We start from the raw sequence: 23,332 nt of genomic DNA, 5'->3' as shown, positions 1-23,332 counted from the left end.
GAAATATGATTCAAGACTAAGGTATATTACGGTATTTTTTAAAAATGAAATGGTATATTTTGGTGTATACTTGAGTGTCTGTCGGTATATTTTATCGATAATTCCGCGGTCACACTGACGACCATTTTTTTGCCACGGATTGTGTATTTAATTGTGCTGCTGGAAAAATCGGAAGAAAACTGAATGTCACCGTTCAGAGATTATAATTAAAAGTAATTGAATGCAAACTAGACAGTGTGGTCCACCGTCAGAAGTAGGAAAAACGATGCACATACAATAATTCCATTTCATAAAACGGGTACGAAAACCCAACTCTCAAGTGCGTAAATAACCAAATGACTACCAAATGTCTTGCGACCGAAGACGGAGGGAGGCTAGCAAACTGATGCTAGTGTAGATATAAGATACAACTTTAAAATCTCCTCTAAAATATATTAATAAATGACGTTCGTCTATCGATCGACCTCTAATTCTCGTGTTTTAATGTTTCAGAAGAACACAGGAGGAGCTGAAAGATAATTCTGTCCACTCTTTTGGATCCATAGAGTATCGACTCTTAGAACATGGTTTCCACCCGCCAAATGTGTGGCAGTGCCGGACCATCGACAGGAAACGGATCCGTATCTGAGCCAGCGTCCAGCAGTAACGCCTCTAACCCAGCCCAGAGGGAGGCGGCTGCACGTACCTCCGTCTTAAGGCGTACTGCAACTTACAACAGCCAGCCGCAATCCTCGCCAGCCACCCTGGCTTTCTCGGCCAGTGTGGTAACTAGCCATAATTACACCTTGCAGATGCAGCGCTCCGACCGGGTCGGTTCAAGTGGTGGCGCCACAAGCTCCTTGTCCAGTGGGCTGCCAGCTCCCGTTCTCAACATTCTCGATTTGCCCACGGAACTCGTGGAAAAGATTGTCGGCTTCTTGGATTACAAAAATGTTTCGAATCTGAGAATGGTAAGTCTCCCCGCTGTCAGTCTATTCCCATTGCTTCTATCTCTCTTTTTGGTTTGGCCTTTTTCGCTATTAAATCAATAAATAGCAATTTTCCAAGTGCAAGCGTGGGACGGGCGCAGAGAGTTATCCAACTACCTGAAATGCACTTGTACGAGTACGAGTACGAACACGATTACTAGTATGTGCTGCTGCTGCTATTATTTTTGCCACTCAAAGTCGCTGACACGAGTCGTCATCAGACATCAGTTGCCGATGCGTTCCTTTTGTTGGCCTGGCGTCCTTTTCCCATTGCAGTGGGCAATTATAACTTTGTCACGACATTTTAAATGCACATTCTTGAATTAGGGTACAAAACTCAGCCAACTTGGTTGAAGATTTAGTCCAAAGATTTAAGGGTGATCTCAGTTCGGTGTCTGAAACAAAACCTTTTGTTCTGGTGTTTTATGCCTCACCCTCGACGATGTATATGTGTGTGTGTGTGTTGGTTCTTAGGTAGCGACGAAAAATGTAACCTGATATAATTAAATGGTAGGAGGCAGCAGCTCCACTGCATTATGGATGCGGGCGAGCAGGCAGAAGCAGCCCAAATATGCAACCAAGACGCAAATCAATAAACAATTTGTAAGTTCTTTAGTTGGAAATCTGATGCGAATTTGCATATTTGAAGGTATCGCATCGCTTTAATGACATTAGCATGGCCATCCTGAACGGAGCCTTCGCCAGGCAGATCAAGACCACGTACAACCGTTTCCACTCCATCAAGGCGAACATGCCGCGTCGGGAGTCGGCCCGTCGCAGCCACCCACTGGCCTGCGAGTGCGACATAATCGAGACATGCTACATGCGGCTTTCGCTGCTGCACATGTCCATGGGAAAGCATATCGAGCGAGGCCATTGCTGTTTCTTTCCAGGCGCCGTAAGTGGGATACCCGTGATGTACGCGATCAGCATTCAACAAATTCAACACTTTTCCCGTTTGCAGATACTGGACGAGGTGAATGCGATTCTGAAATACATCAGTATTACGCCCAAGCTGCAGCGCCCTTATCGGGTGACCGACGAACTCTTTGATCTCTCGACCATGGCCATGGAGTACTTCAAGGACCGTATTGAGCCCACGCTTCCTGGGCTGGCGTATTTTAATAAGAATTTCTACACCTCGCCCACCACAACAAAGCGACGTAGGTGATGGGCTATCCAGTGTTGAACTAACGCTAATCCACACCCTCCTGCTTTTTTGTCTGCAGCCATTCTCGCCATAGCTTCGGATCTCGCGGACAGCGATAGCAATTCCCCCCCACAGAACCACATGGTGCTCCGCAAGGGCATACGCAAAATCAAACAGGGCATGAAAATGTACAACAATCAGCTGTCGGTGCTGCGCACCGATTTACGCACCTGCAAGCGCAAGGCCGCCGAGCAGAGCAAACTGTTTGCCGAGCAACAGAACCTGTTGGCCGAGCACCAGAAACAAACACTTGAGTACGCCAATCGGTTGGACGAGAACGACAAAAAGAACGAGGAAATGGCACGAAAGTTTTCTACTTTGTTGCAGGTGAGTGCGGCCTGTCATGCCTGCGATGTGTAAAGCCACTCTAATCGCTTTTGGTCCTTGCAGGAACTCAACAAGTGCAAGACGGAGCTGCAGTTCTGGCGCTCCAAGAGTCCTGCCCTTCCTGCTGTGTGCAGTTCGTGCAATCAGAAGGTGACACCTGTGGTGCCGCCCGAAGATTTCCAGGCACTCGTCAATCAGGGCGTTGATCCGGAGCACATAATCATCATCAACGATGATGCAGACAATGAGAGCGATGTCAGCATTGGCGAACTGAAGGAATTTGCCTCTCCGGACGAATCCACCACGGCAAAGCTACTGGCTGTCAACTCCAAGCATTTGAAGCGCAAGCGTCCTTCAGAGGCACAGTCCAACATAATTGCGTCCACTTCTAAGGCAGCCGAATCCCTAGAGCTAGCGTCTCCGAGTGGTGGCGGTGGCGACGAAAGTAGCGAAACTGTAAGGGCTGGGGGGTATTCGCCGAAGCTCTTTTATGGAAATCATCAGAGAAGCGGCGTTATTGTCAGTCCAGTGTCCATAAAACAATGCTTATCTCCGACGTTGATGACCATGGATCCAGCTTTTGATGAGCCGGAGGAGTCGAAAAAAGCACGTAGAGTACAAAAAGCCAACAGGTGTGTAAACACGGCTGGCAAGCGCAGTAAATAAGCAGAAAACATATACACTTTACATATTTTGTACGGATAATTTACATAACACAAAAAAAAAGGAATCTTCAGCTTGCCCCGCTCTCTGCTTCCTCAGGATAAAATAAGGTGCAGGGATTGTGGCATGCGCTGTAGTTTAAACGGAGGAATCAAATTAATTATACATATATATATAATTAATGTCAAATGCATTAGGCATAATGGTTATTATCATTATTATTATAATTATAAAATTATTATCTTGTACAACAAACGCGTCTGTATGTTCTTCAACAGAACAATTAAAGTTTACCAACCAACACACTCATACACTCACACACACAACACATCCCAACCCCTTAGGTATTGGCAGAGCAAAACAGATAATAATAATTTAAAATAAAATGAATAATTTTAGCTAAAAAATCACAAGAGATCAAGCAAACCCGGCAAGAAATATTTTAAATAAAACTTTAAAAGAATTCAGAATCAAAGAGCAGTCACTTTTTTGTACTAATAAAACTTTTAATCATATAATTATAATTTATTTACAAAGTCAGAGGTGGATGTGAAACATTTAGAGCTTTTGGGAGCGCTCCTTTCCAGCCAGAGGTTTGTTGCGTTCATCCCAAAGCGTAACGCCATCACAGGCACAGATTCTCTTAAAGTTCTCCATTATTCCCGCCGAGCGAGCAATTATCCCGCAGGCGATTCTGAAGTGAAATATGCACATACAATCAAAATATACTATGTGTACCATCATTATGGACATACCTTTCGCCCGAGTTGCCGTCAATCAGACTTTGGTCGTTTGCACCAAGTCCCAGATCGTCAGCACTGGCTGTTATAACAACAGCCCTTCCGATAATCTCCGCCACCTCCAGCTCAGCATCCACAAACCGGATCTTTGCCCGTCCACTCTCATCAGCACGTAGATTGCCTAAGTCGCCAGCGTGCCGTTCTGAACTCGATGCTTCTGGGCTGCCGTGACGCGACTGACGCGGGTTATAGTGGTCGCCAACAGAGGCACACCCTAGGGAAACATCGCCACTTTCGTGTATGTGGAAGCCGTGCAATCCCGGCTCCAGGCCATCCACTACGACATCCACCAAAACGGCAGGCTTCTTTGCACTGATGGCAGTAAACCGTACAACGCCTTGGACAGGCGTTCGGTCCACCACACTGCCGGTTGTGTTGATCAGAGCAACTGCCGACTGTCCGCCAAATCCCGACAGCACAGCCTTTCGTCCGGTGGCCTCAATCTTATCGTGCACCTCTGACCACGGACTCTCAGTCTGAACGATCACACGTCCCTCTTTCAAGTCGACATCCACTTCACCCAAACCATCCAGAGCCTTTCGCAGTGTGTTTGCATAGGCTTCGTCCCCTTTTTCATCTGAACTGCAAATTCAATCTACTCTTTAAAATGAGCGCATGTCTTCTCCGCCAATAATTACCTTAACAGAGCCCATTTCTGATCCAATGCACAAAGTGCCGACTAATAATGAATAGATGAATAATGATAAACAAAGTATTTTTTTGTTTTGTTTTTGGTATTTAATCGCTACAGCGAATTGTATGGTCGCACGACGATGAATCCGCATTGACCAAATGCACTAACCATACAGTGTAGTCGATTCGAATTTTAGAGGAAGCGAATCGTTACCGCTCATTGTGGGGGGAGAGTACCCCACCATGGTGTTTGTGTATTCATTCGTATTTTCCTTCTATTCAAGTCTTTTCTTGCTTTAAAACTACATTCTTACACTATTGGGTATAATTTTTGAGTGCGGACCGTATTCGGGAGTGGGTGCGGTACTGCCGCAAAGCATTGCTTCGCACGCCCCGAAAACAAAATCAAAACATTAAAACGAATTTTCGTTCCATCGCAGTTCAGCAAGTCAACTCACCAACACATACATACATACATTACGTGCAGTGTCCGTTTGAATAAAGACAAAACCGTTTTGGAGCGCTAAAAAATAACGAGCAATACATGTCCATCATTGGCTGCGTGTTTTACACGCACTAATCCACACACACCATGGTGGGGTACTCTCCACGCACAGTGAGCGTTGACGTTTCGCTTGTACTGTATGGAGAATCTAGTATGGTGTATGGTTAGTGTCCCCGCAAAATAGATTGATTTATCGATAAATACAAATATATTAACATCGCATCCCTAGCATTTATTTTATTAAAACTCCGCGTGTTTTGTTATTTGTTATTATTTTCGCTAATTAGTTGGCATCTTAGTTGGCATCGCATCACATAAAGTGAGCGACGCAGCCAAGCACATTTTTTCATTGTATCACATTGTTCTTGTGAAAGACCGCGTCTAACTTCTCGAAATGACAGCCAGCGTCGTATATTTCCTTTTGCTAATTTGCGCGGCACATAGGTTAATCGACGCTGCCAAATTAAACCACCCACGCGTACTCCTACCCATCTTCCAAGAGAAATCCATCAACTTCACCTTACAGGTGGACGAAAGAAATTGCTACAAATGGTGAGTTGACTGGCGTTTTAACCTACAATTGCTTGCTAGCCTTGGCTTCCCGGCCCGACCGGCTTGACCGACCGGACCGGCACTTTAACCTCAAATTACTAACCTACAAAAAATATCTCGCAGGACGTCTTCCCGCCAAGACCTTATATCCGTGATGCCTGTGTATCATGACTTCAGCGAATGCGCCTACGAGGCGGTGGTCACAGTGCGGACTCGCGAGCGACGTCGTAACACGGCCATTGTGTTTGCGGAAGAAGTGCACACCGGTGCAGTGCTGCGCTGCGACGTGATAGTGGACAACATTGCCTGCCTGAACGTGCGGACTGCCACACGCCAGCTCTACCTGGAGGAGGCGCCAGCGATCTTCGAGCTGCACGCCTTCGACTCTCAGGGCAACGAGTTCTTCACCCTCGAGGGAATCGAGTTCAACTGGGGCATTTCGGAGCCCGACAGCAAAAAGCCGCCCGCTATGCGATTCCTAACCTTCTCGCAAAGCCCGTTCCACACGGTGCCACCCGCTCTCGAGAAATTCGAAGCCGTCGGCATCAAGGGCTACATGATCCTGCTGGAGGGAATCAATACGGGCACTTCGAAGATAACCATCACCTTGCCCTATGCCGATTACAGCAATGTGAAGCCCCTGGAAGTGTACATCAGTGTGCTGGCCAATATAATAATCGAGCCTTCCGAGGCGACGATCCTGAACAAAGACTCGATTAGCTTCCGCATTCTTCAGCTGAAGATGGACAAGCTGCACGACATTACGGAAAGTAAGCAATACTTCCTCGAGGTGGAGGATACCGAGGTGGCCAGTTTGAGAGGTAGCACCGCAACCGGAGAGACACTAGGGCGCACCCAGATCCTGCTGCGTGATAGAAACATGCCAGAGACCGTTAAGAACACTAAGGGGCCCAGCGCTCTCTTGACCGTGGCAGAGCCCCATAAGCTGGGCATCAGTCTCCTGCCATACAACAACTGGGTGACGGTGGAGGGCGAGAAGCACGAAGTGGTCTTCGACCTTTACGCTCCAGATGGCCAAAAGGTGACGCTGGGTAACCGGTTTGCCATCCACTCCAATCTGGACAAATCTCTTTTCGGCATCCTCAACAAAACAAAAAACGGCAGCTGTCTGTACGGTGAAGCTCTGCAGAAGGGCGTCAGCACAATTTCCGGCATGTACGACCAGGTAAGTAAATGACATTGATCCTTCCAGTTCTCTTCTGAAATTCAATCCATTGCAGCTTGCGGTGGAGGCAGAGCTGCAGATCTTTGAGAAGCTGCAGCTCAGACCCAGTAAGGTGATTCTGCCCTACGACACGAACAGCATAAAGCCGCTTAAGCTGCAGTTCTATGCGGCTGGTGGGGACTACAGCTATGTGTGGCAGTCCGGCAATGAGCAAGTGCTGAAAATCGATGCCCAGGGTTTGGCCACCACCGAAATGCGTCTCTCCACTGGCACGCAGGAGCAGTATGATGACGGAAATCTGCTGGCTGCCCACACCACCGTCAAGGTGGCCCTGGCCAAGAACCAGAATGTCGCCCAATTGGCTCAGATCTACTTCCTCTCGCCGCAACGACTCGAGATCAAGCAGTACAACTTCGAGACAGCCCTTAAGGACTACGTGCTCCTGCATGTAGCTGTCTACGCGCACGCGAACGACTCCGAAGTGCCGTACACAAACTGCGATAACTTGCACTTCCAGCTGGACTTCAGCCAACCCATCCTTCAGCTAGAGAACAACTGGGAAGCTGAGAAGTTGGCTCCTGATGCGTGCCATGTGCTGAGACTGCGGGCCACCGCCGTGGGCAGCACCTCGCTGCGCGTCTCGTACATCTTTCAGGACAAAGTGCTCCAGGACACGGTCGATTTGCATGTGTTCGAGGCGCTGAGCGTCCTGAATCCCTTGGAGAACGAGCTGGTTCTGCCCATTGGCTCGTCGCGAAACGTGATCTATGTGCATGGGCCACGCCGCATCTTTACACTGGAGGCGGAGCTCACAAAGGCCACAAACTTTAATGGCAAGGTCGTGAAGGTGTCGGAGATTGAGTTGGACGCCGAGGACCCCATTACCGCGTTCAGTATCCTGTGCCGCGAGCTGGGCGAGACGGTGTTCCAATACCGCGTCTACAACAGCCTTGCCACGTCCAAATTCGTCGCCTTTAAGTCTGAAGTGACAACCAAGGTGCACTGCGTAATGCCGCGCTTTCTGAAGCTATACTCCAGACAGGTGTTGCGCCAGTCGTGTCCCCTGGAGCACCGCTCGAAGCTGCTGTATCTCAAGAGTCAGGAGAACAACTTTGAGATCGAAATCGAGGTGCAGGACGCCAAGAATCGCAGGCTCATGAACATCAGCTCGCTGTGGCTGGACTGGGAGTTTGCCGCAGGCGACGAGCGATACCATGTGGACAACATTCCCCACCACCAGATGTCCGAAGTGGATCTTCTCCACGGCGTCAATGTCACTTCCACCGAAATGCTTGTCCTCACGCTGAGTGAAGTGTCGCCCAACTTCCGCATCAAGGGCACGGTGGTCCGCTACAATGACAAGATGCTGGCCCAACACGACATTTACGCGGAACGCCCTCCCTTTGGGGTCAAGAATGTAAGTGGAAATAAAAACTTGGAGTTCCTAACTAACAACTAACTGACTTCTCGTACGCAGCTGAAAACGGGTAGTATTACAACGCCATTGATTGAGAACGAGATTAGGTTCCACACGGTGAACAGTACGCTGCTGCCGAAGGATCACATCAGCGTCTATCTGGCCCCCAATTACAGAGAACGCATCCCCATTGCCCAGGGAAGCGGCTTCTTCGAAATGGAGCTCTCCGAGTCCGGTATCGTGAATGTGGTGCACGACGAGAAGGCTGGCATATTATTGTTGACGCCGCTTCGTCTGGGCCATACACGTCTCGAGTTGGCCGACCGCTGCCTCATGAACGAGAACAGTGTCCTGTCCATCTCCGTGGTGGGCATCGGCTCCATCAGTGTGGTCAGCATGGATCGGGTGGAGCGCACGAACTCCATCGAAGCGATTGTGAAACTCTTCGACACCAACGACAATGTGCTGGACGTGGATCCCAACAAACTGGCTGTCTACGACCTCTCCGAGGTGGTCTTTGATCCGACTATATTGAGTGTGCGTCTGGACGAGCAGGGCCATCTCGAGCCTGGCCAGATTCGGTACAGCATCACTGGGAACAATATCGGGGAAAGCAAGATAGTCTTCCAGGCTGGCAAGGGGCCGCAACAGGTGTCCAGCCCGGCGATCGTTGTCCAGGTCTTTGCCCCGATCCGCCTCTACCCGCGCGACTCCACACTTGTGGTGGGCAGCAGCATCCAGATCTACTACCAGGGCGGTCCCCAGCCCAATACCAACGTGATATACACCGTGGAAAAAGAACAAGTCGCGAGTAGGTACCAATCGAAGGTTCCTTTACGGAGACGAATTCACCCAATTTTCTCACGTGTTTTTCACTTAGCCATGAGCTCCGCCATTGTCACGGCCCATCGACTAGGAGCTACCCAAATAACCGGAAAGTGCCTGCTCAAGAACCCCGTCACTGGCAAGGATGAAGTAGTATCGCAGGACACCATCGAGGTCCGTGTTGCTGCCTTGAAGGCTGTGCAAATCCGCACACCGCTCGTCCGCATTCGCAGTGGCGCCGTCATGCCCGCCACCCTATGGGGCCAGCCGGACTTCTCGCCCATGGTGCTGGGTACGCTGGAGGACTTGAGGATCACCTGGACAGTCAGTCAGCCGGATGTTGTGGAGATCTTCAATGTGTTTACCGCAGCGGGTGGGTTGTGTGTCTCAATAAGACTCAATACATTTACGTTTACATTTACCGTGCCCCGATACGGCATTGCGGCCAAAAGATCTCAGCCCAATGTCCACCCAGTGCACGTAGAACGAACATCGAAATGTTCTCCGATGAGCCTGCATGGTTGAGCTCCAGTGCAGGAACAGATACGGAACATACATTTGTGTGTCGTCTGATCACTACTCTCTTTGTTGGTCCCACATTCTAACACTTTAATGTCGTTTCTTCCACAGGAATTGAGTACCAGAGCGGCGACCTAATATCGGTTCGAGTGCGGGCAATGAATCCCGGCAAGGTCACAATCACAGCGTCAGTGAGACTGGCAGATGGCACAAAACTGCCCGCCACCAGCGTGGAGCTAATTGGTAAGTGTCCATTTGGCTGAATCTCTCACTGCCTCACATTTCTCTAAGTCTAACTCTATCTGACAATGGCACCGCAAAATGAAAATGTTATCGCAGTTTTCAAAACACTGGAGCTGCTCGGACCCAAGCCCATCAAAATGGACTCGATTCTGGCGGCGCCCCGCAGCACGCTTCAGCTGAAGTCCAACATGGGCGATGCGGTCTATAAGCTGGATGAGCAGAGCAGCGGCATTGTTAGCGTGACGCCAGATGGCATTGTCCACACAAAGGACACTCTCGGCCGGGATCTGATAATTGTAAGTGTTTCTGTGTGTGTGTGTGGGTGTGTGTGCTGCTTGTGTACCCGTTCCACTCATGTGTGTGTGATTTGGTGTGCCAAAAACCAAAATGTGACTTTTTTTGAAATTCCTAAATTGCTAAATTGCATTTCCTTTCTTGCGCTTAGGCCAAAACCGTGGACCAAAATCTGCCCATCGGCATTGAGGTGAAGAACGTGCAGTACATCCTGGTGTCGCTGTTGCCCCACATGAAATTCAAGAAGCTCGAGCACAAAATCCCGCGTGGAATGAACTTTCTGTTCAAAGTGTCGCTGCACGACAATCTGGGAAACGAGCTCTCGCACAACATCGAGGACGCCAATGGGCTGCGCTACGATCTGGCCACCAAGGATGTGGTCGATGTTCAGATCGACAATAATCTGACAATTGCGGTGAGTGTCCATTTCAGTGTCCAGCATATGCTGTTCATTTATAGAACTTACATAAATCGGGTACGGGTGGGTTTTTTTAAAGTTTTATGGCAAACAAAACACAGAAAACTTTTCGCTTGTCAATTTTTATATCTGTGTGCCTCTGGTAGCTCTGGCAGCAAAAAATCCTCTGCATTTTAATGCACCGTATAAAAGCAGAGCTCGAGTCCGAGAGTCATGGCAGTCTTGAGTGAAACACATTATTAATTTTGAATACACAATCGACTCTCCCCACTATACACACAGGTACAGCTGCAAAGGGAGACAAACAACATGATTTCCATCAGTTTAAAGGACACGACGGGCGTTAAGCATGCTGAGGACTATATCAAGCTGTCCGTGGTTGAATCGAAGAACATCTACCCCACCAAGGTGAGTTGGCTGTGCAGTTAATTGTGCAGCAGATGTAGCCACAGGATGTGAGCAGACAACAGGACTGATCACATATTTTGTAATGCTAAACGTTTCTTATAATTCAATCCGATTTCTTGTCTCTCCCAACCATCCAATCATCGGTTCCACAGACCATTTTCTCTGTGGGCGACATCATTTGCTTCGATTCACCGCTAACGTCATCGATTTGGAAGAGCTCCAATGAGCAGATTGTGACGATTAATAAGCACACAGGTGAGTAGTTTGTGCTCCACTTTTCCCCCAGTTTGGACTGTCTCTTTTCTGACTTTGAATGTGATTACTGTTACGATTATTATTATGGGGATAACTAACTAAATCCCCAAACAACTAGCCATCTGTTTTCAGGCTGTTGTTTAAAGTTGACTTCAAGCAAACAACGAATATTAATCAGGCTGGAGCATACATACAAATGTATGTCCATAATGCCGCCCTGCCCCAAAGCTTTGTATCATGAAATGTGAACATTTAAATTGGCTTCTTTTCTTTTGGAATTTGAGCTACTTACTGACTGAGTTCTAAATATTATTTATGCCTCGTTGTAATGTGCAACGGGCAACGTGCACTACCCGTTGGAGCATACTTGATAGAAGAAAGCATTAATTTGTGCCATAATTTCCGTTTTGTTTAGGCATTGCCCGCGTGCTGAACCATCGCCACAAGCTGGGTGAAAAGATTGTTATCACCAGCGGCGATGAGGCCAACCGAGGGGGCTTTATCAAGTACGATCTGGAGGTGCGCGAGTCGGATGCGGTAAGTCAGTGCCTGCTGCAAATATGCAAATATCTCACCTTTTATCTTGCCTTGCAGATTGTGTTTGACAAATCGACGGACAAATTCAGCGGCTCTGAGTATCGCGGACAGTTGGTGCTGCGCAACCACATGCAGTCCGAGAAACGCAGCAACCTGGTATACATACCATACTCTCCTCAGAGTAACTCCTGCTAACGCTCTCTCACTCCCAGATCGCTCACAACGTAACAAAGTGCGCCGTTCAGCTCGACAATGTTCCTGTGGATGTGTTCACCTGTCGCTTGGTGGCCAAGGACGTACTCGGCCAGCAGCTACTGAAGCTCTACAAGGCACAGCCCATGTTTGATGCCTTTAGCGGGAAGTACAGCTGTCGGTTAGAGCTGCTCTCTAGCTTCGTCGAGCTACTTGCCGTCGTTAAGACCAACGATGTCCTTTTAGAACTGAGGGTGAGTGCTCGTTCTTATTGTTTTTGGCAACACAGCTCAAACTATTTTCAAACCCTCACTTCTGCTGTGCACAGGCGGCGATGCCCAACGGCGTTTTGGATACCATGTCACTGAAATTGGTGCCGGGCATTAAAGTGATGCCCGAATCGGTGCAGGTGACCGATTTGAAACCACAGGAGCTGCACATTAGTGGGCTGGACAAGGCACTACACAAGCTGCAGGTGAGTGGGTCGAAAGGAAGCAATGGCCGCCATGCTTCGGGCTGTTCAGAGAGGACGCACTTTGCTCTTATTTGCAAGACAATCATAAGTACAAGTATGAGGGCGCCGAAAGAGTCTCGCACTAGCACTCGCACTCTGTGCCGTAATAAAATACAGGAAATGGCTTTACAATGTACTCCACTGATGTTTCTAGCTACTGCCATTGCCAGTGAGCGTGCTCTTCTAATTCAACAGAGCGAAGGGGCAGGCCAGCCGAATACTGTTCCATGAATTTAAAAGTGGCACTTGAAAGCTCAGTTCGCCACTGAAAGAGCACCAACTGCAAAGTTTGTTCTGGAGTGGCCACTGGGAGTCGATGGGCGCTTAGCAGCTGTCATCGAGATGCAATGGCCATTGTCCGTTCGGTCATTCGGGTGGTGGTGGGTGCTCTGCATTGTTTGAGCGGTCTGTGTTTGTATCTGGTGCAATTGAGCGTTTTATTGGTGCAGTACTCATCTGAGAATCGGGGGCAAGCAACTCGAAAGTGGTCCGTCCATCCGTCCTTTCTGTTCATTGATCCTACTGTTCTGTGCTCCTCCACCACTGCGTTGTCTCCCCCCACACAGGGGACAGACCGCAGAAGACAAATTATGTGGCTGTCAATTTCAGTGCACTAGCCACATTTTATTAAAATTCACATTCTCAAACAGACGACTGTGTGTGACCGCTCTCAACGTCGATATTTTTTTCAAGTGTTTATTATTAGACGCAGACGTCTTCAACGTCATATGTCCTACAAAATTGTTCCTCTCTTAAACTTTTGCATTTAACGTTTTAATTAACAAAAAAAAACCTTTTACCAATTGACAATTACTTAAAAGTTCAGGGAATCCCAAAGTCGAGCCACTACTGCCCCACTGAATGTTCTGCAAATTGAATAATTAATTTCAGATATTATTAATTAAAATGTGGCAGAAATCTACAAACAGATGCGTTTTTTTGTGAGAAAATAGATTAAAGTTCAGTTAGTGCAGCTATGTATTTACTTTCTCTCTTGATTTGATGCCACAAAATGCTGCAAGAAGCTCAGATACTTTTTGATGAGATTACTTTTTGTAAATGAAATTTGATTTAAATATTTATTATACCCGGTACTCGAAGAGTAAATAGGGTATATTGTATTTGTGGGAAATAACGGTTATATTTGTTTTTTTCACATTTTCTCATTCACACTCTGCTTCTGCTGTGTGCGGCCACTGCCTCTGCCGCGAGTCTACAGTGTGTGGGTCTAGGGAAGTGTGAGAAGTGTTGTAGATGTAGATGACAGATGAAGAAAAAATTTAAAATTTGACAAAACACCGCTAAGGTGCAGATGTAGTACTGAGTGCAAGGTATAAAGGTTGTGACGCGTAAGAAGCGTCTCACACGTCCCTTCTCGTTCCAGGCTCGAATTGTAGTGCCGCCTGCCAGCAGCCTTTCATTGGGAGAGTTCATAGTGTTGGGCAAATGTTATCCATTTCAAAAGATACTTGTCTGTTCTTTTGCCTAGCAGGTGGCAAGTAACAATGCCCAAAATATACTCCTCCTCGGGTGGCGGCTGGAAATTGCTATTAGGAGATGGTCCGCCAATGGCCAGTCACGAACCCGTGCTCAACATGCAATAGGTTACCGTTTTAATTCCGCTTGGATCTAATTCCTCTTCTCCTCCCGTTTGTCACGATGTCAGCAGTGCTCCCATCCAGATGCTCTCACAAAGTTTGCTATCTTCCTGGGGCCTTTAGTAGACATGTCTGAAATGTCGTTAAGAAAAAGTGAGCCTAGATATTTTATTCTCCTTCTACTGAGAGCCGGACAGGAGCAGAACAGATGTTCTACTGTTTCCTCCTCATCCTCGTCTCTACAGCTGCGACAGAGGTCGTTATGGGGGGCACCCAGCCTATTTGCGTGGTTGCCTATCAGCCAATGCCCTGTGAGAGAGCGAATGACTACACTGCACCTATGTCTGCTGAGTTTACATAGTTCAGCGGTGCGTTTTTTCGAGATGTCTGGCCACGTTTGTCGAGTGATGCGACATCTTGGGACCATTTGCCATCTGTTGTTTGTTTGCAGGGTATAGTACTCCTTTATTTTGAGCTTGCAAGTGGCCATTGGCATACGTATTTCCTCCTTATCTTGGCTAAGGGGGAGTGTAGTGCCGGATCTGGCCAACGCGTCTGCTATGCAGTTGCCTTCAATGTCCTGGTGTCCCGGGACCCATATTATGCTAATAGCATATTGCATTGCCATCTCATGTAGAGATTTGCGACAATTTGCCACTGTGGTCTAATTCGACGAAATTGCGCTTAGTGATTTCAGTGCCGCCTGGCTGTCACTATAGATATTTAAGTGAGTAGCCGCGACGGAGACCTCTTAAAGGCACCTTAGCGCCTCATCTATCGCAATGACTTCCGCTTGGAAGACACTGCAGAGAACTGGAAGGCGGAAAGAATGCCTCATATTTAGTTGCCCGGAGTAAATTCCTCCGCCAACTTTGTTATCAAGTTTGGATCCATCTGTAAAGATGTTTATTGCCCCCTTTGGGCCAGGTGTGCCCTCGATCCATTCCTCTCTACGGGGGATTATAGCCTCAAAGGGGGTGGCTGTGCTCTCTGGGAACGCAATAGTCAGTTCTATGAGGTACTATGTTAGTGTCCCTAAGGATCGCCGAGTGACCATAGGGTCGTGACGTCCATTGGTCCGAGTCTCGCACGTATTGCTGCCCGTGCTGCTTGTTCCTTCCCCGCAAGGTCAATGCCCTGCAGGCATAGGATGGCATTTAGTACATCATTTGGTGTGGTGCGGAGAGCGCCGCTGATGCAAAGAGTGGCCGTTCGTTGGACTTTTGCCAGTTGAGCGGTGATTGTCTTTTTTGACAGAGCTGGCCACCAAACTGTGACTCCGTAGAGCAGTATTGGTTTGACTACAGCTTGGTATATCCATTGAACTATACGTAGGTTCATGCCCCATTTTAGTCCAATGACTTTTTTGCAGGTGTATAGAGCTATTCTGGCCTTCTTCACTCTTTCTTTCGTATTTAGGTTCCACTTTAACTTCCTGTTACCCAAGGTAACTGGCACTGTCGCTAAAGGTTAACCTACATTTGTTTAATGTTGGGGGGTTAAGTGGCGGGGTTTTGTACTTGTTAGTAAATAGTACAAGTTCCGTTTTCGAGGCATTTACACCCAATCCGCACGATCTAGTCCATTCTGACAGTCGCGCTAGTTTTGTGGTCATTTGTGGCCCTAGGCCGCTAGGGAGTATTCCTTAAGGTGTAGAGCTTTCTCTACACCTGAAATTACTTCATGTAGGGCCGTTCCCGACTATTCTTTCGAATGTTTTTAGGAGAAAGGAGGTTAGACTTATCGGTCTGAAGTCCTTTGCCGTTGAGTCGGAGGCTTTTCCCGCTTTCGGGATGAAGACAATTTCTGCCTTGAGCCATGCCTTAGGGATCTTTCCTACATTTAGTATCTTCTTGAAGCCTTCTGAAGTTGAGCTAGGATGACCTTGTCTGGCCCTGGCGATTTCAACGGTTTGAAGCTGTTCACCGTCCAGCAGATATTCCGTTTTGTGAGGAGGTGCGCCATCGAGATGGTTGGGCTTTCACCGGGGCGTTCAGGTGGTTCGGTGGTTGTGCACCTTTGGAAGTCAGTATCGAGCAGGATGTGTAGGGACTCCTTGCTGGAGTACCATCTGTACTCTTGATGTATCCTACAGAGGTATTTGTTTTTGAGAGGATCTTGCGCAGCCTTGCGGCGTCTGCCGTCTCCTCGATCTCAGTACAGAATTTTGGCCAGGAGGCTCTTTTCGCTCTCCTAGTTTATTTTTTATATAGGGCAAGACTGGACGTGTAGTTTGCCCATAGTTTGTCCTCGTTGCTGTTTTTGGCTCTCCAGCCCTTAACTAATCCCAGTGTGTTGTGGGACACTAGGGTAAGGTCTATGACCTCCTGTCGGTTCTTTATAATGAAGGTAGGGTCGTTTCCCTGATTACATAGGACCATATTAGAGTTTAGGATGAAGCTGAAAAGTGACTCACCCCTCACATTTATGTCCGAGCTTCCCCATTGGGTATGGTGAGCGTTGGCGTAGGCCTGTGTTTGACATCTTGCTTTCGCTGGCAATCCTGCGGACGAGGTCACTGGGAGGGTCACTATGGTCGTGAGCCATATAGGACGACACCACTCTGAGGTGTGTCCCTTGCAGCTCTAGGCTAGCTGCTGTGTTATCGCCATCGCTATAATTGTGGAGCAAAAAGATGTTTATGTGCTTTCTGGCTAAAGTGCAGGTACAAATTTTACCTTCTTTTGGTGCTACAATCAGCTTGTAGTCCTTCGTCGCTAATCCACAAACCGTATCTCCAACTATTCAAGGCTCCTGGATTAGGACTACGTCGCCTCCGCTCGATTCCAAGCGGAGTAGGAGGGCAGCAGTCGCTGCTTTACAGTGGTGGAGATTTATCTGAAGAAGCCTCAGAGGGATCCTTGCATATCTCCACCACTGTATTGTCGGCGTCTGAGTCGCCGGAGCTCTCATTTCGGCACATTGCCTCGAATTCGAGCATCAGCTCCGACTCTAGGGAGTCATTTTCGTTGGCTAAGTCCAGCTCGTTGTCGGGTGCTTCGATCTCCGAGGCAACCTCCTGCTCGACTGGGTTGTCGACAGGACGCGCCCCGGCCGCTGCATCCGACTTATATACCTTTATGGTGACGGCGCTGAACCCGAAATTGTCCTCTTCTTTTTGCTCCTTTAGGGGCCAGCGACTCTTTGTTGATCACGACGATGGCCTGGTTTGTGGGGCCTTGCGTCGCTTCAACTTTAACCACCTTCCAATCCGCTGTTGGAAGGTTTGGGTTGCATCGCTGCAACATTTGCAGGATGCGTTCTGGCTCCTTTATGGAGGCCGGCACCCAGATTCTGGCTCTCGGCCGACTGGGCACCTCGCTCCAGTCGACTGCTGCAAGTTTGCGCCTGGGTAAACTTCCCCAACCTGCGCTACCGCTGCTTTGTATATCTGCACGGAGCGTTCGTCTTCACAGGCTATTATTTTGGTGTTCCCCTGGAACCATCCCATGTCTTTGCAGACTGGAGGTGGGCCGGGGTCCTTGTCCAGTAGTTCGAAGCAGCGGTCGGCCAATGCCGCTTCCACCCACTTCCACTGGCTTCTGGGGATTCTGCCTTCAGTGGCCAAACCCACCCCGTCCCGCAGCTTATAGCAGCACACTCTGCTTCGCGCAGTTTATGGCCTCTGCCCCTCACGTCTCTGCCGCTGCGTCTGCCCTGACTCTGCAAAGTGTGTCTCTAGGGGAGCATGGCGAGCTAAAGGAGCGTGTTGGCGTGAGTAGTGTTGTTGATGTAGATGACAGATGAAGAAAAAATGTAAAATTTGACAAATAACCGCTAAGTTGCAGATGTAGTACTGAGTGCCGGGTATAAAAGTTGTGACTTTTTTCTCGTTTTTTTTTTATTTTTCTTATTATTTCCATTTTTATTTTTTTCCATTCTGATCCCACGAGATGCAGAGAAGGGGAACGGCCAGCCCAGGCAGAGATCCACGTTGCCTGGGTAAGGCATCATTAGAACAGGGGGCTGCCATTTCCCTAAGCTCTCCGTTCACGACTGGGTTAGTTTTTATACCGGGACCCCAGCCAGAATGACTCTCGACACGGGTCGAATGACACCTAAGTCCGGCCCGGTTTGAGGTGGGTGGGTGTTTCGTGGGTAGGTATTGTGTGGGGAGGGGAAGTGTGCGAGCTACTTATACGAGGCGGCACCACAAGCGCATCGTCAGTGTTGCTACTTCGCGAACACCCGCTGGCTGTCCGGGGCTGTTTATTTCCGCTTATTCACAGCTGACCTACCTAAACAAGGTAGGCCGTTCGCTATCCGCAACCTGCGACCCGTACGGTGGCCTCAGCTAGGCCCCCTTGAGCCACCTCATGCTCATTGGATTCGTCGGACATGCAATATATATTTGAAGTTTCAAGCAAATGCACACAAAAGTGTGAGATTTTATTTTGAATTAAATAATTTTGCAGCACATTCAGATATCAAAATTCATTTCAACACAATGCAATGCTTCTCCCTTTTTGCGTTGGATGCTAATAAACGCTTATTGAATTTCCTTGGAAGCTTTTAGCGTGGAATATGGGGCAACTATACATGTTGAATAGGGAATCAAAATAAATAAATGTACATATATCTTTTCTGCGCCCACACTAATTTATCATCGAAAATCTAAATTTAAATTAATAAAATTAATGAATTTAATCTATGGACAGGTCAAATCATCGACCAGCAAATACTTTTCTGTGGACTTCCTTGAGCACGGCCATGGCATTAGCAAATATAGTTTGCGATTCTTCGAGGACTTTCCGATGGATGAACACTTTTACGTACTAATCGAATCCCCGGAAACGGAGCAGATCATTGAGGTACGATATTTTATGACTCCAGCCCCGACTCCAGTGCTGTAGAATCAGAATCTATTATAGCAAAACAATAGACTGGGAGAGAGAGTAAATGAATACATAGAAGTTCCTGTAAGTTGTTGTGCCAAAGATACCAGAAAACACGATAACGATTTATGTAGTTATATTTCACCAAAAGAAAAAAAAAGCTTAGACTACGCGTGGGTATGTATGCACATATGCCTGATCCTTGGGTGTTTTGGGCATATCGTTTTCGCGAATAGATGTAATAGGCAGAGCGACTGGGACGGGGACATGATGTCAGACCCTAGAAGAGGAATGTCGTCATAGCTTCAAGAAATATAAATCTGTAGTACAGCTATCAACATCTATGAAGGTTCCATGGGTCTTCTACTCTGGGAGTATCCGTTAGTTGGTGAATGAACTGCTGCGTTTTTTCAATGACGGAATGACGTCTGTCTTGCTCAACCTTTGGCGAAATTACATAAATTTCTCGACCTATAAACGGTATCTGCAACCGTTTTGCCTATAAACAAAGGCAGAATCGTTAGCTTTGTGGCTGTGTCCTGGCTATTGTAGCATCCAACGCTGGGGGACACTGCACTGCCAATAAATTTTGGCCTATAAGTCGATACGTTGTTGGGTCATTCGGAGAGGAGCGAAAGTATCTTGCAGATGTTTATGGCCGCATCGCCTGAAACTTACTTCTGATTAGTAGTGGTTGTAGTGGATTGTAGTGAGATTGGATTAGGATTAGCATTGTCTGCTTATAATTCCGTTTGCTTATTTGTCATTACAGATACCCATTGCGGGCAGCACAATGCTGGCCCAGAAGTGCGCGGACCGTCCCTATGGCGGACCTCTGTTTTATCGTCTGGTAGAGAATATTGGATTCCTCCTCACCACGACTGTGATTGTAATCATCTCGATATGGGGTGAGTCTAACTAAATAATATCGTTAATTTTATTGACCAAGTAAATTATGCACAAAACTAAATTCTGCCCGGATTGGCTTGGCTTTGTTAGAGCCGAAACATCATAAATCATAGGAAAGACTTGACTGAGACAGAACTTGGAGTCTGAAGTTTCTGTGTCTGTTTCTGTTGCTTTTTTTGCTGCTGCTGTTGTTGCGGTTGTTTGCAGTTAATCGCAAATTGGGACATCGCTTGGTTAAACCTTGGCCATTTTCCTGCATTTTTACACACGTAGCAGTATCCGCAGACTGTACGGCAATCGAGCTGAGTCTGGGGTCTGTGGCATTGTCTTCCCTTTTAGGACTCACTCTTTTTCCATTTTTCAATGTACTTCTGGCTTGTTTGCACCAGGCCAGCTTCGAAAACACTTTACACCCAATACAAAAAAGGGAGAAACACAACAAAACACAGCACAAGACAACTAAACGAGGAGGAACGTTGTGAGACGCGTCTTAAGCCGCGTCACAACTCTTATACCCGGTACTCAGTACTACATCTGCACCTTAGCGGTTATTTGTCAAATTTTACATTTTCTCTTCATCTGTCATCTACATCAACAACACTACTCACGCCAACACGCTCCTTTAGCTCGCAACCCTCCCCTAGAGACACACACTGCAGAGTCAGGGCAGAGGCAGCGGCAGAGTCGTGGCAGGGGATGAGTCAGAGACGTGTCAGGGGAAGAGGCCTCTGCCACTGCGCGAAGCAGAGTGTGAATGAGAGAATGTGTAAAAGCAACAAAAGCTGCTGGACAGGGTGGGTTTAGCCACTGCAACTTAATTTCTTCATTGTGGCCATAATAATGATCCAATCGGATCCCAATTTGGTGATCAGATAGATATGGTCATTCCCTACGGAATGGCGTTTTTGGCTCATTTTTGAAAAACACTTGTAACAGTGTGAGCATACAGAAGTCTGGATGCAAAATTTGGTGGCTCTACCTTTTATGGTCTCTGAGATCCAGGCGCTCAACAAGACGGACGGACAGACGGACAGACGGACGGACAGACAGACATGGCTCAATCGACTCGGCTATTGATGCTGATCAAGAATATATATACTTTATGGGGTCGGAGACGTTTCCTTCTGTGCGTTACATACATTCACTTTGTGCACAAATACAATATACCCTATTTACTCTTCGAGTACCGGGTATAAAAACCAGAAACCAGCTTGGCTTGGTGCTTACCTTGTTCGCTGTCCAAACTCCCAACACTGACAAGAAGTTTTGGTTCTGTTTGGCTTAGGACAGGACGGTGTGCGTAAACAAATGCAGCAAAGTAGCAATGCAGCAACAGCAAAAGCAAAAGCAGACTACATCCATTAATTGCGTCTCCCATGCGTTGGGGCCCATAGAATGACTCTGCGCGTACATGTGTATCGCCAAAACTATTTTTTCTTTTTTATTGTTCTACTCACTCACCATCTCCCACAAACTCTCTCTCTCTCTTACCCTCTGTCTCCATTGCAGTATACGTGGCTTGCTTCCAATCGCAGGGTGTCACGCAAGTCAACTCTGAGGGTAAGTTTAATTCATAATTTTGAGTGCGCACAGCCCCCGGGCTAGCAGCAGCAGCGGCAGGAGGAGGAGGAGCATCTGGAGGAGAAGCAGCTTCAGCTGCTGGAGACAGAGGCCATGCAGCCAGGCATGTTAGGCAGGCAGCAGCAGCCACGCACAACTTTGGCTACACTACTCTATTAGTTTCAAGTTTTTAGTAATTTTGTGCATGAATACCAAAAAGCATCTTTAGCGATGGCAACCCGAGCGATAAAAGGCGACGTCTTTGCACTATCATCATCAGCCGCGTTAGCAGCATTTACAGAATTTCTTATTTTTGACTTTAACTTTGATTTTCAAGCATTTTTTTCGGGTCGCGTCCATCGTGATGGAACTGCAGAGCGACCCACAGAAAGGCGCTGCCTGCTGATGCACCGGCTCAAAGCGTGCCAATCCTCACTGGCAACTCATTTAAATGCAAAGCACTCAATAGCGACCCCAACGGATGCCGGTCGGAGTTTGCACTCTGTCCAGAAATCTATCTATTCTAGATATAATATTCTACAGTTCAAAGGTGATCCTCTGGAAACCCGAGCGTAATTGTCTGTTGCTTTTTGTTAGCTTTCTCCTCAACGGAGGGACCCTGCATTGCGCAATCTCGAATTACCTTAATTACGAAATTAGTCTAATTACTCTCGATTTCTCCCAGCCCACACGGGGTTTGCGAGGCCAGTAAGTCGACTCACTCGCGTCCCGCGTCCAGTGGCTTCCCGCCATTAATTTTCACACTAATTTCAATAGCTACATTTTTTGTTGTTCCGCCCAGTGCTGGCAAAAATGCCGTCTCCTCACATACGCAAGTGACTAACAGGCTACAAGGACTAATTACATGCTTGGGTCTTGCTTAGGTCACCAAGAGTGAGGGTATCGATGATGCTCCCTAGGGGAAATGTGTCGGGTAAACCCGATTTCCCCGGCAATTTTGACTCTGCTTCCTAAGTTTTAAATCTCATTTTATCTTAAAGTTTTCCAGATGCAGAAATCCAAAAACAGTCCCACTGCAAGTCCAAATGTATTTGACGGTAAGTTGTGGATTGATTATATTCCAAATAATGATTGATGCCATGAGCTTTGATATGCTTTTGATATTTTTTTAGACTCGTCATCTATTCGCCGGAATTATTCTCATAGCAGTCGAAGGGACCATTTGGACAACTCAATGGACTCGTATGTTTACGGCAGTCCGCGGCTCAGCTCCGCAAACAGATCCGGAAATTCGCCTCGTTTTAACTAAATTGAACTTAAAACGGTGGAAAGATATTGGCCTTGAAGTTTGATAGGAACTATCTGCGATTGCACAAATTATTTATATTATTTTTACGTCATGCTTTTGATAAGCTCATCCTTCAAGGCAATGTCAAGCCTCCTTTTTTTTTTTTGTTTAGAACAATACTCGTAGTTTGGTTGAAATTTTTTTCGATTTTCCTTGCGTCTGTAGGTCTATTATGTATGTCTAGTCTGTAGATAAGTTAAAGTGTAACATAGCCAAAGTACAATGTATCTTTTTCTTTGAAATCAGATCGTTAAGAAGTATTTATGTGTTAAAAATCCTAAAATAAGAGATTAAATAAAAGATGAAGAGTGAAGTGTGCTCGTCTTTAAAGCAGAAATCAGCATTCAACGGGTTGCTTTTCGGGTAACCTTTCGCTACCCCACCGCTGAGATCTTCAGAAACAATGGCTGTCGGGCACGTGCAAAGGCACTTCAATTACTCTGCCGCTCTTTCACTTTCTCTTGCTCTTTGTCTTTAAAGTGCCATCGGAGTACCCGAGAGCAAATTTGTAAGCATTTTCTTTCTGCATGTTTCCCGCTCCGACTCTCAAAAGCGCGCCCCGATTTTTGTTATAAGCATTTCTAAATAGAAAAGAATCAAGGAAGTATGCCACTCAGAGTCAGAGGTGAATGTGAAACACTGAAAGCTTTTGGGA

General features: G+C 47.3%; 3 protein-coding genes across 11 annotated transcripts; 2 read left to right on the top strand and 1 right to left on the bottom strand.

The window, feature by feature from the left end:
• Nucleotides 1-112: 112 nt before the first annotated feature.
• On the top strand, nt 113-3,219 carry LOC117890126. Of its 5 annotated transcripts, none has more exons than XM_034794812.1 (6): nt 113-298; nt 561-950; nt 1,618-1,866; nt 1,933-2,131; nt 2,198-2,505; nt 2,569-3,219. In XM_034794812.1, the coding sequence occupies exons 2-6, from the start codon at nt 564-566 to the stop codon at nt 3,169-3,171; spliced, it is 1,746 nt and encodes a 581-aa protein (XP_034650703.1). In that variant the 5' UTR covers nt 113-298; nt 561-563; the 3' UTR covers nt 3,172-3,219. The 5 variants fall into 5 exon arrangements, with proteins under 5 accessions (XP_034650703.1, XP_034650701.1, XP_034650699.1 ...); XM_034794810.1 differs by having other exon boundaries at nt 114-298; nt 496-950; XM_034794808.1 differs by having other exon boundaries at nt 114-298; nt 493-950.
• A 441-nt stretch (nt 3,220-3,660) lies between these two features.
• Nucleotides 3,661-4,636, bottom strand: LOC117890131 (copper chaperone for superoxide dismutase-like). The gene is given in 4 exon segments (XM_034794818.1): nt 3,661-3,862; nt 3,924-4,537; nt 4,540-4,563; nt 4,607-4,636. Coding segments are annotated over 4 exon segments (789 nt in total). The 5' UTR covers nt 4,622-4,636; the 3' UTR covers nt 3,661-3,726.
• A 727-nt stretch (nt 4,637-5,363) lies between these two features.
• Nucleotides 5,364-23,007, top strand: LOC117890120 (nuclear pore membrane glycoprotein 210-like). 5 transcript variants are annotated; one of them, XM_034794795.1, is made up of 19 exons: nt 5,365-5,658; nt 5,782-6,844; nt 6,900-8,261; nt 8,322-9,072; nt 9,142-9,459; nt 9,717-9,848; nt 9,945-10,144; nt 10,294-10,557; nt 10,843-10,968; nt 11,121-11,223; nt 11,639-11,760; nt 11,818-11,916; nt 11,973-12,203; nt 12,278-12,427; nt 18,723-18,875; nt 19,672-19,807; nt 21,318-21,368; nt 22,370-22,426; nt 22,502-23,007. In XM_034794795.1, exons 1-19 carry the CDS (start codon nt 5,501-5,503, stop codon nt 22,636-22,638), a joined length of 5,613 nt encoding a protein of 1,870 aa, XP_034650686.1. In that variant the 5' UTR covers nt 5,365-5,500; the 3' UTR covers nt 22,639-23,007. The 5 variants fall into 5 exon arrangements, with proteins under 5 accessions (XP_034650688.1, XP_034650686.1, XP_034650685.1 ...); XM_034794794.1 differs by having other exon boundaries at nt 10,294-10,563; nt 10,849-10,968; nt 11,973-12,206; nt 12,281-12,427; XM_034794793.1 differs by having other exon boundaries at nt 5,366-5,658; nt 11,973-12,206; nt 12,281-12,427.
• Nucleotides 23,008-23,332: the final 325 nt, after the last annotated feature.

The sequence above is a fragment of the Drosophila subobscura genome, chromosome E (genome assembly GCF_008121235.1).
Source record: "Drosophila subobscura isolate 14011-0131.10 chromosome E, UCBerk_Dsub_1.0, whole genome shotgun sequence".
Classification (NCBI taxonomy): domain Eukaryota; kingdom Metazoa; phylum Arthropoda; class Insecta; order Diptera; family Drosophilidae; genus Drosophila; species Drosophila subobscura.
This window is presented reverse-complemented; position numbering and strand designations above follow the sequence as displayed.

Bases quoted from the DNA above. Each gene is read 5' to 3' on its own strand.
- LOC117890126 (XM_034794812.1), top strand. From the start codon at position 564: ATGGTTTCCACCCGCCAAATGTGTGGCAGTGCCGGACCATCGACAGGA. The intron at 2,132-2,197 runs GTAGGTGATGGG...TTTTGTCTGCAG, and splicing joins GCCCACCACAACAAAGCGAC to CCATTCTCGCCATAGCTTCG. The intron at 2,506-2,568 runs GTGAGTGCGGCC...TGGTCCTTGCAG, and splicing joins AGTTTTCTACTTTGTTGCAG to GAACTCAACAAGTGCAAGAC.
- LOC117890120 (XM_034794795.1), top strand. From the start codon at position 5,501: ATGACAGCCAGCGTCGTATATTTCCTTTTGCTAATTTGCGCGGCACAT. The intron at 12,428-18,722 runs GTGAGTGGGTCG...ATCTATGGACAG, and splicing joins AGGCACTACACAAGCTGCAG to GTCAAATCATCGACCAGCAA. The intron at 21,369-22,369 runs GTAAGTTTAATT...TTTATCTTAAAG, and splicing joins CACGCAAGTCAACTCTGAGG to TTTTCCAGATGCAGAAATCC.